The sequence below is a fragment of the Nanorana parkeri genome, unplaced genomic scaffold, assembly GCF_000935625.1.
Source record: "Nanorana parkeri isolate BGI_ZX_2015 unplaced genomic scaffold, ASM93562v1 scaffold2350, whole genome shotgun sequence".
NCBI classification, from domain to species: domain Eukaryota; kingdom Metazoa; phylum Chordata; class Amphibia; order Anura; family Dicroglossidae; genus Nanorana; species Nanorana parkeri.
In genome coordinates, this window is record NW_017308618.1 from 166,218 (window position 1) to 169,696 (window position 3,479).

General features: G+C 57.9%; 1 protein-coding gene across 1 annotated transcript in view; it reads left to right on the forward strand.

Moving 5' to 3' along the window:
* The window catches only part of LOC108801487 (transmembrane protein 8A-like), a gene marked incomplete at its 3' end in the record, with an annotated part of 11,329 nt that extends 7,854 nt beyond the window's left edge, over window positions 1-3,475 (forward strand). Inside the window, exons 5-9 of the mRNA XM_018573369.1 lie at window positions 616-887; window positions 1,183-1,535; window positions 1,990-2,090; window positions 2,712-2,855; window positions 3,382-3,475. Of these exons, the coding sequence (XP_018428871.1) occupies window positions 616-887; window positions 1,183-1,535; window positions 1,990-2,090; window positions 2,712-2,855; window positions 3,382-3,475 (964 nt within the window). The remainder of the gene's footprint in view (window positions 1-615; window positions 888-1,182; window positions 1,536-1,989; window positions 2,091-2,711; window positions 2,856-3,381) is intronic.
* Between the last annotated feature and the right edge of the window lie 4 nt (window positions 3,476-3,479).

The window sequence follows — 3,479 nt, forward strand, 5'->3', positions numbered from 1 at the left end:
TTACACTTGGCACAATGCAGTCAGGCAAGTACCGTTCCCCTGGCAACCGCCAAACCCAGACACGCCCATCACCAGACAGAGAAGCGTGATTGGTCCCTCCAGAGACCACGCCTCCTCTTCTCTAGAGTCCAATGGCGGCGCGCTTTACACCGCGGCATCCCACGCTTTGCATTGCACTTGGTGATGTGCGGCTTGGATGCAGCTGCTCGGCCATGGAAAGCCATTCCATGAAGCTCTCTACGCACTGTTGTTGCGCCAATCTGACTGCCGCATGGAGTTTGGAGGTCTGTAGCTATTGGCTCTGCAGACAGTTGGCGACTTCTGCGCACTGTGCGCTTCAGCATGCTCTGACCCCGCTCTGTCATGTGACGTGGCCGACCACTTCCTGGCTGAGTTGCTGTTGTTCCCAGTTGCTTCCGCTTTGTTATAATCCCAGTAACAGGTGATCGCGGCGGAATGTTTAGTAGCCAGGAAATGTCACGGAACACCTGAAACCAATGATTGGGAGGGGGAGTGGCCCAATACATTTGGCAATATAGTGTATAACTACCCCCTCTAATAACCCCATGACATATAACTGCCCCCTATAACTACCCTCTCCTCTTGCCCTTTCAGGGTCTTCATTCCTCAGTTCACCTCGGGATTGCGGGTTAGTCTCCTGGGTTGCCGCACCGGTGTGCGCACGGCTGACCATTGCCCCCTCCTGCTGAGACTGCGTGCCAAAGCCCCCCCTTTGCACAATTCTTCCTGCCAAGACTGCACCTCCTCCCCTGTGTGCCAACTCCTCCTGGCACTGCCCCTCTGGCAGCACTGGTACTATGTGTTGGTGGAGCGGACAGGACTGGCGGGCACCGCTATCTATTTCCAGCTGACTACGCAGCTACAAGGTGAGTGAGGGGCTGTGGTGCCTGGTGAGTGCGGGGCTGTGGTGCCTGGTGAGTGCAGGGCTGTGGTGCACGGTGAGTGCGGGGCTGTGGTGCCTGGTGAGTGCAGGGCTGTGGTGCACGGTGAGTGCGGGGCTGTGGTGCCTGGTGAGTGCAGGGCTGTGGTGCACGGTGAGTGCGGGGCTGTGGTGCCTGGTGAGTGCAGGGCTGTGGTGCCCGGTGAGTGCGGGGTTGTGGTTCCCGGTGGGAGGTGTGTGGGGTGTACACCTTAGTAATGTGGGTTTTCTTCTCCTGGCAGACTGTTCTCGGCCCGGCCTCTCCCGGGGGCCCGCCGCTCCCAGCTCCTCCCTGAACATGCCTCAGTCTTTTGGAGCAGCGGGAGGATTGGCTTCCTTAGAAGGCCTCCCAGCCCCCGGGGTCTCTCTGTCATCCGGGAATATGTTTTGGGGTAACACCACCATCCTCCAGCCGTCCTGTTGGCCCATACGGCCCACCCTGAGGAACGAGCTGGACACATTCTCGGTCCATTTCTACATATTCTTCGGACCTAATGTATCGGTTCCACCAGACCGGCCTGCGGTGTTCAGCGTCAATCTTCTACCCGTACTGGACAGCGGAGGGGTCTTCAACCTGGAAGTCCGTCTCAACGTTGTGAGTAACAATAGAGGGTGAGGGCGCCTACCGATGGGGGTCATGTGACTATGAGGGTGGGGTGCTGGAGGCTCAGGGAGAGAAGCAATGTGTGTGAGGTCGGTGGTGATGGGGGTATGGTGAGAAGAGTAGAGAACATGGGGGTATGGTTGGACGAGTAGAGAACATGGGGGTATGGTGGGAAGAGTAGAGAACATGGGGGTATGGTGGGATGAGTAGAGAACATGGGGGTATGGTTGGACGAGTAGAGAACAAGGGGGTATGGTGGGAAGAGCGACGGGTCATGTGACAATGCGCGGGGTGTGAGTGATGCCGGGATAATGGACACAGCTCATGGGAAGATTGGGTTCATGAGTGGGCCTAGTGGGTCCCGGGTGGTACTAATAATATTTTGGTTTCTCTTCTGTCTATGTAATGTCCTCTACCCCCTCATGGCGCTGCCTCCTCCATGCAGTCCTCTGTCCAAGGAGAGAACGTGACAGTCTTTGGGTGTCTGAATCATGGCGTCCCTCTGATCTCCGGCGATAACTCCTCCATCACCTGCCAGACAGGTCAGTCTTCCCATTACTCCCATCATCCTCTTGGGCAGTCATTGGTGGTCACACCCGGTGACTTGGAATGTTCCTCAACAATGATGGAGAAGGGTTGTCAGAGGTGGATGGAGGGGAGGGGGGAGAATAGAGCAGAGGAGGGTACACAGGAGACAACGTCTGGTCATGGTGGGATGGGCGGGTGGTCTTTTGTCTGTAGGCCCTCAATGGTCTAAGCCAGGGACGCCCACAATTTTTCATTGAGAAACTCATGAATGAACAGGAAGTGATGTAAAGCACTTCCTGTTCATTCATAACTGGGGACACATAGTACCATGTCTCCCCAGTTAGGACGGAGCTGCTGTCACAGCAGCATGGCCGGACGGTGAGGAGAGAGAGAGACACCAGGTGTCAGATGCTGGCTAAGCGGCTCTCTCTCCTCACAGCTCGGCCATGCTGCTCTGACAGTTGCTCCGCCCTCTGCCCCCCACGCCGGCTGCAGCGCTTCCTTCACCTCTCCTCGGATCCCCGCTGCATACAGGTTGGGGGGGAGCAGCGGGGATCCAGAGGAGAAGCCCCACAGGACACAGCCGATCGCGATCTACCTAATGGGCACCCCTGGTCTGAGGCCGTGTTTCCCTTCCAGGCCTTCGGGGGGGGGAGTGCGGCTCCCTCTACGGGTGAGTCCTCCGACCCGCATCCAAGCAACGTGTCCCCGCCTCCGTATCCCCTACCCCCAGACCGGCACCTGGTACCTGAGCCTGCGCTCCATGTGCGGCTCCCTCTACGGGTGAGTCCTCCGACCCGCATCCAAGCAACGTGTCCCCGCCTCCGTATCCCCTACCCCCAGACCGGCACCTGGTACCTGAGCCTGCGCTCCATGTGCAGCTCCCTCTACGGGTGAGTCCTTCGACCCGCCTCCGAGGAACCCAACCACTTCTAACACATTCACACCATATGACAAGCAACGTGTCCCCGCTGGAGGATTCCCAGCACTTCCTCTGCCTCCCTACGACAGAACGTGAGAGAGACCTCCACCAAGGGACTCAAACACCTGACAGAGGGTCTAACCCTTCCCACCCCATCCACAATGACACCAGCAAGGTTCTGGGAGCAGGTGGGATGGAGGATTCTGTCTCTCTACCAATTCTGGGCTTGTGAGAAAAAGTCCGTTCTGCTTCATGAGGACTAAACATAAAGATTCACCATCAGGGGGGGCAGAATGAAGGGACCAATCAGGACCAATCAGGGGGGGAGGGGGTGGTATTGGGGCCTGGAGAAGGTGTTGATCCCTCCGCTGCGTCTGTTCCCTACAGGTGGCGGCCGTGTCACAATGTCAGCGCCGAGCTGAACCTGCGCACCTTCCTCTCGCCGTGCATCAACGAGTGCGGGACGTACGGACAGTGCAAGCTGC